The sequence below is a fragment of the Oncorhynchus masou genome, unplaced genomic scaffold (genome assembly GCF_036934945.1).
Source record: "Oncorhynchus masou masou isolate Uvic2021 unplaced genomic scaffold, UVic_Omas_1.1 unplaced_scaffold_1121, whole genome shotgun sequence".
Taxonomy (NCBI): domain Eukaryota; kingdom Metazoa; phylum Chordata; class Actinopteri; order Salmoniformes; family Salmonidae; genus Oncorhynchus; species Oncorhynchus masou.
Genome location: NW_027000944.1, coordinates 57,501 through 72,500, shown reverse-complemented (window position 1 = coordinate 72,500; position 15,000 = coordinate 57,501). Strand labels below are relative to the sequence as shown.

The 15,000-nt window shown below is 47.6% G+C and overlaps 1 protein-coding gene across 1 annotated transcript in view; it reads right to left on the bottom strand.

The window, feature by feature from the left end:
- Positions 1-12,224, bottom strand: part of LOC135529216 (fibroblast growth factor receptor substrate 2-like) — a 17,770-nt gene extending 5,546 nt beyond the window's left edge. Inside the window, exons 1-5 of the mRNA XM_064958069.1 lie at positions 12,060-12,224; positions 9,810-9,914; positions 7,856-7,944; positions 4,992-5,178; positions 1,188-1,346 (exon numbers count right to left, since the gene is read on the bottom strand). Coding sequence (XP_064814141.1) covers positions 1,188-1,346; positions 4,992-5,178; positions 7,856-7,918 — 409 coding nt within the window. The 5' untranslated portion in view covers positions 7,919-7,944; positions 9,810-9,914; positions 12,060-12,224. The remainder of the gene's footprint in view (positions 1-1,187; positions 1,347-4,991; positions 5,179-7,855; positions 7,945-9,809; positions 9,915-12,059) is intronic.
- Positions 12,225-15,000: the final 2,776 nt, after the last annotated feature.

The window sequence follows — 15,000 nt, the reverse complement described above, 5'->3', positions numbered from 1 at the left end:
TGTGTGTGTGTCAGGTCTTACTAGCAGTGTGTGTGTGTCAGGTCTAACCAGCAGTGTGTGTGTGTGTCAGGTCTAACCAGCAGTGTGTGTGTGTGTCAGGTCTAACCAGCAGTGTGTGTGTGTGTCAGGTCTAACCAGCAGTGTGTGTGTGTGTCAGGTCTAACCAGCAGTGTGTGTGTGTCAGGTCTAACCAGCAGTGTGTGTGTGTCAGGTCTTACTAGCAGTGTGTGTGTGTCAGGTCTAACCAGCAGTGTGTGTGTGTGTCAGGTCTAACCAGCAGCAGTGTGTGTGTGTCAGGTCTAACCAGCAGCAGTGTGTGTCAGGTCTAACCAGCAGTGTGTGTGTGTGTCAGGTCTAACCAGCAGTGTGTGTGTGTGTCAGGTCTAACCAGCAGCAGTGTGTGTGTGTCAGGTCTAACCAGCAGTGTGTGTGTCAGGTCTAACCAGCAGTGTGTGTGTGTGTGTCAGGTCTAACCAGCAGCAGTGTGTGTGTGTCAGGTCTAACCAGCAGCAGTGTGTGTGTCAGGTCTAACCAGCAGTGTGTGTGTGTGTCAGGTCTAACCAGCAGTGTGTGTGTGTGTCAGGTCTAACCAGCAGTGTGTGTGTGTGTCAGGTCTAACCAGCAGTGTGTGTGTGTGTCAGGTCTAACCAGCAGCAGTGTGTGTGTGTCAGGTCTAACCAGCAGTGTGTGTGTGTGTGTCAGGTCTAACCAGCAGTGTGTGTGTGTGTCAGGTCTAACCAGCAGTGTGTGTGTGTGTCAGGTCTAACCAGCAGCAGTGTGTGTGTGTCAGGTCTAACCAGCAGTGTGTGTGTGTGTCAGGTCTAACCAGCAGCAGTGTGTGTGTGTCAGGTCTAACTAGCAGTGTGTGTGTGTGTCAGGTCTAACCAGCAGTGTGTGTGTGTGTCAGGTCTAACCAGCAGTGTGTGTGTGTGTCAGGTCTAACCAGCAGTGTGTGTGTGTGTCAGGTCTAACCAGCAGCAGTGTGTGTGTGTGTGTCAGGTCTAACCAGCAGCAGTGTGTGTGTGTGTGTCAGGTCTAACCAGCAGTGTGTGTGTGTGTCAGGTCTAACCAGCAGTGTGTGTGTGTGTCAGGTCTAACCAGCAGCGTGTGTGTGTGTCAGGTCTAACCAGCAGTGTGTGTGTGTGTCAGGTCTAACCAGCAGTGTGTGTGTGTGTGTCAGGTCTTACCAGCAGCAGCAGTGTGTGGTTTGCGGGACATCTCAGTAGTCTCTATAGGGTTGAGCTCCACCACCTGCTCCTCCACTACACTGATGCTGTTGTTGTGCATGATGTCCTGCAGCACGTTGAACATCTCCTCTGCCCTCACACACTTGAAGGCAAAGATACCTGCAGGGAGAGACACAGTTACACTCTGACTCTCACACAGTGAGACCCCACCGCTCACCACCTTAAAGAGACACATCACATCATACTGGGTCAGGTACTGGGTCAGGTACAGGTACTGGGTCAGCTATACCCTACAGGTACTGGGTCAGTTATACCCTACACGTACTGGGTCAGCTATACCCTACAGGTACTGGGTCAGTTATACCCTACAGGTACTGGGTCAGGTACAGGTACTGGGTCAGCTATACCCTACAGGTACTGGGTCAGTTATACCCTACACGTACTGGGTCAGCTATACCCTATAGGTACTGGGTCAGTTATACCCTACACGTACTGGGTCAGCTATACCCTACAGGTACTGGGTCAGATATACCCTACAGGTACTGGGTCAGCTATACCCTACAGGTACTGGGTCAGATATACCCTACGGGTACTGGGTCAGATATGCCCTACAGGTACTGGGTCAGCTATACCCTACAGGTACTGGGTCAGATGTACCCTACAGGTACTAGGTCAGCTATACCCTACAGGTACTGGGTCAGATATGCCCTACAGGTACTGGGTCAGCTATACCCTACAGGTACTGGGTCAGATGTACCCTACAGGTACTGGGTCAGATGTACCCTACAGGTACTGGGTCAGATATACTCTACAGGTACTGGGTCAGATATACCCTACAGGTACTGGGTCAGCAAACCCTACGGGTACTGGGTCAGCTATACCCTACAGGTACTGGGTCAGATACAGGTACTGGGTCAGGTATACCCTACAGGTACTGGGTCAGGTATACCCTACAGGTACTGGGTCAGCTATACCCTACAGGTACTGGGTCAGTTATACCCTACAGGTACTGGGTCAACTATACCCTACAGGTACTGGGTCAACTATACCCTACAGGTACTGGGTCAGTTATACCCTACAGGTACTGGGTCAGTTATACCCTACAGGTACTGGGTCAGATACAGGTACTGGGTCAGCTATACCCTACAGGTACTGGGTCAGATATACCCTACAGGTACTGGGTCAGATACAGGTACTGGGTCAGATATACCCTACGGGTACTGGGTCAGCTATAGTATTGTATCTCGGGGAGGGACTTTGGTAGAATGTTCCAGATCTCTTTGTGCTCTTGACAACTCCATTGCTCATTTCCAAGCCAAACATGTTTGCAGTGACAAGGATTTTGGCATTACAGCACAAACTGACTCAGTCAGGCCAGAGGTCTGAGGTGGCATAGGCTAGCCTTACCAACTGCAGAAACAGACTGACTACAACCTCTCAGCACAGTTCACTGACTACAACCTCACAGCACAGTTCACTGACTACAACCTCACAGCACAGTTCACTGACTACAACCTCACAGCACAGTTCACTGACTACAACCTCACAGCACAGTTCACTGACTACAACCTCTCAGCACAGTTCACTGACTACAACCTCACAGCACAGTTCACTGACTATTGACTACAACCTCACAGCACAGTTCACTGACTACAACCTCTCAGCACAGTTCACTGACTACAACCTCACAGCACAGTTCACTGACTACAACCTCACAGCACAGTTCACTGACTACAACCTCACAGCACAGTTCACTGACTACAACCTCACAGCACAGTTCACTGACTACAACCTCACAGCACAGTTCACTGACTACAACCTCACAGCACAGTTCACTGACTACTGACTACAACCTCACAGCACAGTTCACTGACTACAACCTCACAGCACAGTTCACTGACTACAACCTCACAGCACAGTTCACTGACTACAACCTCACAGCACAGTTCACTGACTACAACCTCACAGCACAGTTCACTGACTACAACCTCACAGCACAGTTCACTGACTACAACCTCACAGCACAGTTCACTGACTACAACCTCACAGCACAGTTCACTGACTACAACCTCTCAGCACAGTTCACTGACTACAACCTCTCAGCACAGTTCACTGACTACAACCTCACAGCACAGTTCACTGACTACAACCTCACAGCACAGTTCACTGACTACAACCTCTCAGCACAGTTCACTGACTACAACCTCACAGCACAGTTCACTGACTACAACCTCACAGCACAGTTCACTGACTACAACCTCTCAGCACAGTTCACTGACTACAACCTCACAGCACAGTTCACTGACTACAACCTCACAGCACAGTTCACTGACTACAACCTCACAGCACAGTTCACTGACTACAACCTCTCAGCACAGTTCACTAACTACAACCTCTCAGCACAGTTCACTGACTACAACCTCACAGCACAGTTCACTGACTACAACCTCACAGCACAGTTCACTGACTACAACCTCACAGCACAGTTCACTGACTACAACCTCACAGCACAGTTCACTGACTACAACCTCTCAGCACAGTTCACTGACTACAACCTCTCAGCACAGTTCACTGACTACAACCTCACAGCACAGTTCACTGACTACAACCTCACAGCACAGTTCACTGACTACAACCTCACAGCACAGTTCACTGACTACAACCTCACAGCACAGTTCACTGACTACAACCTCACAGCACAGTTCACTGACTACAACCTCACAGCACAGTTCACTGACTACAACCTCACAGCACAGTTCACTGACTACAACCTCACAGCACAGTTCACTGACTACAACCTCACAGCACAGTTCACTGACTACAACCTCACAGCACAGTTCACTGACTACAACCTCTCAGCACAGTTCACTAACTACAACCTCACAGCACAGTTCACTGACTACTGACTACAACCTCACAGCACAGTTCACTGACTACAACCTCACAGCACAGTTCACTGACTACAACCTCACAGCACAGTTCACTGACTACAACCTCACAGCACAGTTCACTGACTACAACCTCTCAGCACAGTTCACTAACTACAACCTCACAGCACAGTTCACTGACTACAACCTCACAGTACAGTTCACTGACTACAACCTCAGGAGTAGTTTGATAAAACAACACTGACAACACAGTGTATCTATCAGGTGTCCAGGGTTCATAGAGTCTAATATGAAGAGAGGAAGAGGAAGAGAGATACTTCTGCCTCTTCGGGGTTTTAGGCTGGGTATCTGTAAAGAACTTTCTGACCTGTTGATGTGAAAAAGGCCTCATGAAATACATTTATATTTTTGTATTATTACCCCCAATTACATGACATCCAATTGATAGTTACAGTCCCATCGCTGTAACCCTGGTACGGAGAGGCGAAGGTCGAGAAACACGACCCTGCCAAGCCGCACTGCTTCTTGACTCACTGCCTGCTTAACCCGGAAGCCAGCCAGCCGCACCAACGTTCCGTAGGAAACACCGTACACCTGGCGACCGTGTCAGCGTGCACTGCGCCCGGCCCACCACAGGAGTCGCTGGTGGGCGATGGGACAAGGACATCCCGGCCAGCCAAACCCTTTCCTAACCCCGGACAACGCTAGGTCAATTGTGCGTTGCCTCATGGGTCTCCCAGTCGCAGCTGGCTGCGGCACAGCCCAGGATCGAACCCGGATCTGTAGTGACGCCTCAAGCACTGCGATGCAGTGCCTTAGACCGCTGCACCGCTCGGGAGGTTCCCTTATAAAATACATTTGATTGATTGATAATATGTGAGAAGAAAGTAGGTAATATTTGATGGTCAGTGCGTACCCTGTCCAGTCTGGCATCGTCGCCCGCTCTCGAAGGAGAAGAGGTTGGAGTCGTAACCGTAGCGACGCAGACAGAGGTAAGGCCACTTGACGGTGTCACGTTTCCTGGTGTGGAGGATAAGCTCCTCCTCTGTCAGCTCCATCAAGCCTGAGCCCAACTCATTACCATCGTCATCCACATTTATCACCTGGGGGGGGGAGAAAAGAGAGAGAGAGAGAGAGAGAGAGAGAGAGAGAGAGAGAGAGAGAGAGAGAGAGAGAGGGAGAGAGAGAGAGAGAGAGAGAGAGAGAACGGATGAGAAAACCATCAGTGAAACGAGTCTGTGATAAACAATGAGAAAATCTCGGTCTCAATTTGGGATGGATGTGACAAGACACTTCAACATCATATTACACTTTGTGAAGAAAGACCCTGAAGTATCCATCCATGTGATCTCTAATGAATGTTTTACTAACAGGGTCACAGAATGACCCGATTCAATGGTTTATCAGAATTACTACTGTAGCTTCTTCTAACAGTTGACCCTCTATATAGTCTGAGTCCGTGGGGAACACTCCACACAGCCCTGTACCGTACAGTGTTAGCAGTAGCACTAGCATCAGGTCTACAGCATGTGTTAGCCGTAGCACTAGCATCAGGTCTACAGCACAGTGTTAGCAGTAGCACTAGCATCAGGTCTACAGGACAGTGTTAGCAGTAGCACTAGCATCAGGTCTACAGCACAGTGTTAGCAGTAGCACTAGCATCAGGTCTACAGCACAGTGTTAGCAGTAGCACTAGCATCAGGTCTACAGCACAGTGTTAGCAGTAGCACTAGCATCAGGTCTACAGGACAGTGTTAGCAGTGGCACTAGCATCAGGTCTGCAGCACAGTGTTAGCCGTAGCACTAGCATCAGGTCTACAGCACAGTATTAGCAGTAGCACTAGCATCAGGTCTACAGCACAGTGTTAGCAGTAGCACTAGCATCAGGTCTACAGCACAGTGTTAGCCGTAGCACTAGCATCAGGTCTACAGCACAGTGTTAGCAGTAGCACTAGCATCAGGTCTACAGCACAGTATTAGCAGTAGCACTAGCATCAGGTCTACAGCACAGTATTAGCAGTAGCACTAGCATCAGGTCTACAGCTCAGTAGACAAAAGCAGCTATGTCGCAGGCAGAGGGTCAGAGTCAGGCTGACTGGTTAATGATTTGACATGTCAGAAACAACCAGACCAGTCATCCGTTGCTATATTACTGGTATCACATGATCCAACCTAGCTGGCCATTAAAGCCAAGCCGTGTCTGGTCTGACTAACACAGTAAGGTACCTGTCTGTACACATACTATACTGCAGACAGTCTGTCTGTCCTTGTAGAAGCCCTGGTTAGAACACTACTACTACATACCCTGAGGTAGAAATGATCCTTTACCACAGGGAGGACAGAGAGGGGGGGGGGGGGGGGGCAGAGAGGGAGGAGGGAGGGACAGAGAGGGGGGGGGAGAGAGAGAGGGAGGGAGGGACAGAGAGGGGGGGGGCAGAGAGGGGAGGGAGGGACAGAGAGGGGGGCAGAGAGAGGAGGGAGGGACAGAGAGGGGGAGGGACAGAGAGGGGGGCAGAGAGAGGGGAGGAGGGACAGAGAGGGGAGGACAGAGAGAGAGAGGGAGGGAGGGACAGAGAGGGGGGGAGACTGAGGGATGGAGGGACAGAGAGGGGGGGGCAGAGAGAGGGGAGGGAGGGACAGAGAGGGGGGCAGAGAGAGGGAGGGAGGGACAGAGAGGGGGGCAGAGAGAGGGAGGGAGGGACAGAGAGGGGGAGGACAGAGAGAGAGAGAGGGAGGGAGGGACAGAGAGGGGGAGACTGAGGGATGGAGGGACAGAGAGGGAGAGGGGACAGGGAGGGAGGGAGGGAGGGACAAGAAAACAAAGAATGTAATAGAGTGTATGCATGCTAGTCTTAGGTTGAAACTTGGCAGTTGGTACTTATCCACTGACAGACAGACAGACGGACGGACGGACAGACAGACAGGCTATGTGCTCACTGCCCACAAAATTATGTTGAAACTGAGCTGCACTTCCTAACAGACAGACAGACAGACAGACAGACAGACAGACAGGCTATGTGCTCAATGCCCACAAAATTATGCACTTCCTAACCTCCTGCCAAATGTATGACCATATTAGAGGCACATATTTCCCTCAGATTACACAGATCCACAAAGAATTTGAAAACAAACACAATTTTTATAAACTCCCATATCTACTGGGTGAAATACCACAGTGTGACATCACAGCAGCAAGATTTGTGACCTGTTGCCACAAGAAAAGGTCAACCAGTGAAGAACAAACAACATTGTAAATACAACCTATATTTATGTTTATTTATTTTCCCTTTTGTTCTTTAACAGAGGGAGGGAGGAGGCAGGGGGAGAGAGAGGGCAGAGGGAGGGAGGAGGCAGAGGGAGGGAGGAGGCAGAGGGAGGGAGGAGGCAGAGGGAGGGAGAGGGCAGAGGGAGGGAGAGGGCAGAGGGAGGGAGAGGGCAGAGGGAGGGAGGAGGCAGAGGGAGGGAGAGGGGCAGAGGGAGGAGGCAGAGGGAGGGAGAGGGGCAGGGGGAGGGAGAGGGGCAGAGGGAGGGAGAGGGCAGAGGGAGGGAGGGAGGCAGAGGGAGGGGAGAGGGCAGAGGGAGGGAGGGAGGGGCAGAGGGAGGGAGGAGGCAGAGGGAGGGAGGAGGCAGGGGGAGGGAGAGGGCAGAGGGAGGGAGAGGGCAGAGGGAGGGAGGAGGCAGAGGGAGGGAGGAGGCAGAGGGAGGGAGGAGGCAGAGGGAGGGAGAGGGCAGAGGGAGGGAGGAGGCAGAGACAGAGAGGAAAAAGAGAAGGGGACCCACCTTGAATTTGCTCTGATGCTTATCAGCGAAGTCTTTGTCAGGACAGCTACAGTAGCTACCCATGTCTCGTTCAGAACACCATCTGACCTCTACAGGACAGAGGAGAGACAACACAGACATTATCCCTCAGACTGGAACGGCGACCTGGACAAGCTGACACTGTGAGGATCCCTGGAAACTTTACCATCACGTGTCTGCATTTCAGATCAAACAGGTATCAAGACAAATTAACAGCATGGTACTTGCAACTCCAGGGTTGTGGGTTCGATTCCCATGGGGGACCAGTACGGGGAAAAGTAGGATAATGTATGAACTCACTACTGTAAGTAAATTACTTTTCTTTTTTTTTTTTTTTACACATTTGCCTTTGGATGATGCTGTACTTCCCCAAAACGGCCAGCAGAGGGCAGGCTGTAATAACACCGCCACACTAACTCCCTTATATCCTATATCTAACCACTACTAGTCTATCTCTAGTGCCCTATATCAAACCACTACTAGTCTCTCTAGTGCCCTATATCTAACCACTACTAGTCTGTCTCTAGTGCCCTATATCGAACCACTACTAGTCTATCTCTAGTGCCCCATATCAAACCACTACTAGTCTGTCTCTATTCCCCTATATCTAACCACTACTAGTCTATCTCTAGTCCCCTATATCTAACCACTACTAGTCTCTCTAGTCCCCTATATCTAACCACTACTAGTCTATCTCTATTCCCCTATATCTAACCACTACTAGTCTGTCTCTAGTGACCTATATCTAACCACTACTAGTCTGTCTCTATTCCCCTATATCTAACCACTACTAGTCTCTCTAGTCCCCTATATCTAACCACTACTAGTCTATCTATAGTCCCCTATATCTAACCACTACTAGTCTGTCTCTATTCCCCTATATCTAACCACTACCAGTCTGTCTCTAGTGACCTATATCTAACCACTACTAGTCTGTCTCTATTCCCCTATATCTAACCACTACTAGTCTCTCTAGTCCCCTATATCTAACCACTACTAGTCTATCTATAGTCCCCTATATCTAACCACTTCTAGTCTGTCTCTATTCCCCTATATCTAACCACTACCAGTCTGTCTCTCTATTCCCCTATATCTAACCACTACTAGTCTGTCTCTATTCCCCTATATCTAACCACTACTAGTCTGTCTCTATTCCCCTATATCTAACCACTACTAGTCTATCTCTAGTCCCCTATATCTAACCACTACTCGTCTCTCTAGTGCCCTATATCAAACCACTACTGGTCTATCTATAGTCCCCTATATCTAACCACTACTAGTCTGTCTCTAGTGACCTATATCTAACCACTACTAGTCTATCTCTAGTCCCCTATATCTAACCACTACTAGTCTCTCTAGTCCCCTATATCTAACCACTACTAGTCTCTCTAGTGCCCTATATCTAACCACTACTAGTATATCTATAGTCCCCTATATCTAACCACTACTAGTCTATCTCTAGTCCCCTATATCTAACCACTACTAGTCTGTCTCTAGTGCCCTATATCTAACCACTACTGGTCTATCTCTACTGCCCTATATCTAACCACTACTAGTCTGTCTCTATTCCCCTATATCTAACCACTACTAGTCTGTCTCTAGTGCCCTATATCTAACCACTACTAATCTCTCTAGTGCCCTATATCTAACCACTGCTAGTCTATCTCTAGTCCCCTATATCTAACCACTACTAGTCTATCTCTACTGCCCTATATCTAACCACTACTAGTCTGTCTCTATTCCCCTATATCTAACCACTACTAGTCTGTCTCTAGTGCCCTATATCTAACCACTACTAGTCTCTCTAGTGCCCTATATCTAACCACTACTAGTCTATCTATAGTCCCCTAGATCTAACCACTACTAGTCTATCTCTAGTCCCCTATATCCAGTCCCAGCTAGTTGCTGACATTGACATATAGCACACAGGCCTAACCTATATCCAGTATCCATCAATGTTCCAGGTGCCCTCCTCAGCACTGGGTCCTGAGTCACACCTTCTCACCATGGCCTGTCCTCATCATGGTCTCCTCACATCAGCCTGCAGAGGAGAGAGAGACAGAGATTCAATATGGATGCTTTGTCATTCAAATGCACTCCAACACACTACAGATGACACTACATTAGAGAGGACTCCAACACACTACAGATGACAGTCCAGTAGAGAGGACTCCAACACACTATAGATGACAGTACATTAGTAGAGAGGACTCCAACACACTACAGATGACAGTACATTAGTAGAGAGGACTCCAACACACTACAGATGACAGTACATTAGAGAGGACTCCAACACACTATAGATGACAGTACATTAGTAGAGAGGACTCCAACACACTACAGATGACAGTACATTAGTAGAGAGGACTCCAACACACTACAGATGACAGTACATCAGTGATGACTACAACACACCACAGATGACAGTACATTAGTGATGACTACAACACACCACAGATGACAGTACATTAGTAGTGATGACTACAACACACTACAGATGACAGTAAATTAGTAGAGAGGACTCCAACACACTACAGATGACAGTACATTAGTAGAGAGGACTCCAACACACTACAGATGACACTACATTAGAGAGGACTACAACACACTACAGATGACAGTACATTAGTAGAGATGACTCCAACACACTACAGATGACAGTCCAGTAGAGAGGACTCCAACACACTACAGATGACAGTACATTAGAGAGGACTCCAACACACTACAGATGACAGTCCATTAGTAGAGAGGACTCCAACACACTACAGATGACAGTAAATTAGTAGAGAGGACTCCAACACACTACAGATGACAGTACATTAGTAGAGAGGACTCCAACACACTACAGATGACACTACATTAGAGAGGACTCCAACACACTACAGATGACACTACATTAGAGAGGACTCCAACACACTATAGATGACAGTATATTAGTAGAGATGACTCCAACACACTACAGATGACAGTACATTAGTAGAGAGGACTCCAACACACTACAGATGACAGTACATTAGTAGAGATGACAACAACACACTACAGATGACAGTCCAGTAGAGAGGACTCCAACACACTACAGATGACAGTACATTAGTAGAGAGGACTCCAACACACTACAGATGACACTACATTAGAGAGGACTCCAACACACTACAGATGACAGTACATTAGTAGAGATGACAACAACACACTACAGATGACAGTCCAGTAGAGAGGACTCCAACACACTACAGATGACAGTACATTAGAGAGGACTCCAACACACTATAGATGACAGTACATTAGTAGAGAGAACTCCAACACACTACAGATGAAAGTACATTAGTAGAGAGGACTCCAACACACTACAGATGACAGTACATTAGTAGAGATGACTCCAACACACTACAGATGACAGTACATTAGTAGAGAGGACTCCAACACACTACAGATGACAGTACATTAGTAGAGAGAACTCCAACACACTACAGATGACAGTACATTAGTAGAGATGACTCCAACACACTACAGATGACAGTCCAGTAGAGAGGACTCCAACACACTACAGATGACAGTACATTAGTAGAGAGGACTCCAACACACTACAGATGACAGTACATTAGTAGAGATGACTCCAACACACTACGGATGACAGTCCAGTAGAGAGGACTACAACACACTACAGATGACAGTACATTCGTAGAGAGGACTCCAACACACTATAGATGACAGTACATTAGTAGAGATGACTCCAACACACTACAGATGACAGTACATTAGTAGAGAGGACTCCAACACACTACAGATGACAGTACATTAGTAGAGAGGACTCCAACACACTACAGATGACAGTACATGAGAGAGGACTCCAACACACTTCAGATCAGGCTGAGAGTAGTGAGTAAAGCATGGATGCTGCAATTACTACATTGCTTTACAAAACAGACAGAGAGAGAGACAGAGACAGAGACAGAGAGAGAGACAGAGACAGAGACAGAGACAGAGAGGGAGAAAGAGACAGAGAGAGGGAGAGGTAGAGAGACAGAGGGAGAGACAGAGTGAGAGACAGAGGGAGAGACAAACACAGAGAGAGACAGAGAGGGAGGGACAGAGAGACAGAGAGGGAGGGACAGAGACAGAGAGGGAGAGAGAGGGAGGGACAGAAACAGAGACCGAGAGAGAGAGAAAGACAGAGAGATGAAGTCACCTCATAGAACCCTGCTCGGTCTTGACACTGAGCTCCATGCCAGGTAACAGAGAAGACGAGATGACAGTGAAGAGGAGGTGTGCTGCAGGTGAGAAGAGGAGGGTGGGGCAATACAAATCAAAACATATAGAATCTGGGTGGACGATGGGGGCTGACTGACTGGCTGGCTGATACCTGAGCGACGGTAGAGAGTATTAACCAGATAAATGGGGCGTCAAGATTCTGTGTGTGTGTGTGTGTGTGTGTACAAGCAGCCATGTGTGTGTGTGTGTGTGTGTGTGTGTGTGTGTATACGTGTGTGTATGCGTGCGTGCATATACGTATCTGTGTGTGTGTGTGTGTGTTTGTACAAGCAGCCGTGTGTGTGTGTGTGTGTGTGTGTGTGTGTGTGTGTGTGTGTGTGTGTGTGTGTGTGTGTGTGTGTGTGTGTGTGTGTGTGTGTGTGTGTGTGTGCTCCAGGCTATATCTGCCTACTCAATCTTTCATAAAACAAAAAAGAATCTGCCAAGGCGGCCATTGTGTCTTCCTTCAGCACTCTGAGGCAGACGTACAGAGAACCTCTAGCTCCATATTAGAACCTACGTACAGAGAACCTCTAGCTCCATATTAGAACCTACACCCAGAGAACCTCTAGCTCCATATTAGAACCTACGTACAGAGAACCTCTAGCTCCATATTAGAACCTACGTACAGAGAACCTCTAGCTCCATATTAGAACCTACGTACAGAGAACCTCTAGCTCCATATTAGAACCTACGTACAGAGAACCTCTAGCTCCATATTAGGACCTACGTACAGAGAACCTCTAGCTCCATATTAGAACCTACGTACAGAGAACCTCTAGCTCCATATTAGAACCTACGTACAGAGAACCTCTAGCTCCATATTAGAACCTACGTACAGAGAACCTCTAGCTCCATATTAGAACCTACGTACAGAGAACCTCTAGCTCCATATTAGAACCTACGTACAGAGAACCTCTAGCTCCATATTAGAACCTACGTACAGAGAACCACTAGCTCCATATTAGAACCTACGTACAGAGAACCTCTAGCTCCATATTAGAACCTACGTACAGAGAACCTCTAGCTCCATATTAGAACCTACGTACAGAGAACCTCTAGCTCCATATTAGAACCTACGTACAGAGAACCTCTAGCTCCATATTAGAACCTACGTACAGAGAACCACTAGCTCCAGAGAACCTCTAGCTCCATATTAGAACCTACGTACAGAGAACCTCTAGCTCCATATTAGAACCTCTAGCTCCATATTAGAACCTACGTACAGAGAACCTCTAGCTCTATATTAGAACCTACGTACAGAGAACCTCTAGCTCCATATTAGAACCTACGTACAGAGAACCACTAGCTCCATATTAGAACCTACGTACAGAGAACCTCTAGCTCCATAGCTTAGAACCTACGTACAGAGAACCTCTAGCTCCATATTAGAACCTACGTACAGAGAACCTCTAGCTCCATATTAGAACCTACGTACAGAGAACCTCTAGCTCCATATTAGAACCTACGTACAGAGAACCACTAGCTCCATATTAGAACCTACGTACAGAGAACCTCTAGCTCCATATTAGAACCTACGTACAGAGAACCACTATCTCCATATTAGAACCTACACACAGAGAACCACTAGCTCCATATTAGAACCTACACACAGAGAACCACTAGCTCCATATTAGAACCTACACACCGAGAACCACTAGCTCCATATTAGAACCTACGCACAGAGAACCACTAGCTCCATATTAGAACCTACGTACAGAGAACCTCTAGCTCCATATTAGAACCTACGTACAGAGAACCACTAGCTCCATATTAGAACCTACGTACAGAGAACCTCTAGCTCCATATTAGAACCTACGTACAGAGAACCACTAGCTCCATATTAGAACCTACACACAGAGAACCTCTAGCTCCATATTAGAACCTACGTACAGAGAACCTCTAGCTCCATATTAGAACCTACGTACAGAGAACCTCTAGCTCCATATTAGAACCTACGTACAGAGAACCTCTAGCTCCATATTAGAACCTACGTACAGAGAACCTCTAGCTCCATATTAGAACCTACGTACAGAGAACCTCTAGCTCCATATTAGAACCTACGTACAGAGAACCTCTAGCTCCATATTAGAACCTACGTACAGAGAACCTCTAGCTCCATATTAGAACCTACGTACAGAGAACCTCTAGCTCCATATTAGAACCTACGTACAGAGAACCTCTAGCTCCATATTAGAACCTACGTACAGAGAACCTCTAGCTCCATATTAGAACCTACGTACAGAGAACCTCTAGCTCCATATTAGAACCTACGTACAGAGAACCTCTAGCTCCATATTAGAACCTACGTACAGAGAGAACCTCTAGCTCCATATTAGAACCTACGTACAGAGAACCTCTAGCTCCATATTAGAACCTACGTACAGAGAACCTCTAGCTCCATATTGGAACCTACGTACAGAGAACCTCTAGCTCCATATTAGAACCTACACCCAGAGAACCTCTAGCTCCATATTAGAACCTACACACAGAGAACCACTAGCTCCATATTAGAACCTACACACAGAGAACCACTAGCTCCATATTAGAACCTACACACGGAGAACCACTAGCTCCATATTAGAACCTACGCACAGAGAACCACTAGCTCCATATTAGAACCTACGTACAGAGAACCTCTAGCTCCATATTAGAACCTACGTATAGAGAACCTCTAGCTCCATATTAGAACCTACGTACAGAGAACAACTAGCTCCATATTAGAACCTACGCACGGAGAACCACTGGCTCCATATTAGAACCTACGCACAGAGAACCACTAGCTCCATATTAGAACCTACGCACAGAGAACCACTAGATCCATATTAGAACCTACACACAGAGAACCACTAGCTCCATATTAGAACCTACGCACAGAG